Source organism: Geospiza fortis, unplaced genomic scaffold (genome assembly GCF_000277835.1).
Source record: "Geospiza fortis unplaced genomic scaffold, GeoFor_1.0 scaffold96, whole genome shotgun sequence".
Lineage (NCBI taxonomy): Eukaryota > Metazoa > Chordata > Aves > Passeriformes > Thraupidae > Geospiza > Geospiza fortis.
The window spans coordinates 161,609-161,891 of NW_005054454.1; the positions used below are offsets into that span (position 1 = coordinate 161,609).

The 283-nt window shown below is 74.9% G+C and overlaps 1 protein-coding gene across 1 annotated transcript in view; it reads left to right on the plus strand.

The window, feature by feature from the left end:
- STIM1 (stromal interaction molecule 1) overlaps positions 1–283 on the plus strand; it is a gene marked incomplete at its 5' end in the record, with an annotated part of 45,856 nt that overhangs the window by 43,438 nt on the left and 2,135 nt on the right. The window contains one exon of the mRNA XM_031062620.1: positions 110–276. Within this exon, the coding sequence (XP_030918480.1) occupies positions 110–276 (167 nt within the window). The remainder of the gene's footprint in view (positions 1–109; positions 277–283) is intronic.

Below are 283 nucleotides of genomic sequence, written 5' to 3' on the forward strand. Positions count from 1 at the left end.
AGCCCCTCTCCGGCGTCACTGGGGCCCCCTCAGCCGCTGCTGCCATCCGTGTGTGCGGGGCCGGGCCGGGCCGGCACTGACCGCTCTCTCCCGGCGCTCTCCACCGCAGAGATTTAACTCGCTGCGACTCCGACTCCTCCATCCCGCACCTGAGCGACCACCAGCGTATCCCCAGCTCGGCGCCCAAGCTGCTGGCTGCCCGGCCCACGCTGCTGACCAGGTCCATGGAGGAGGCTGTCCCCGGGCCCCCGGGCCCCGGCGCGCCCCCGCCCAACGGCGGGGG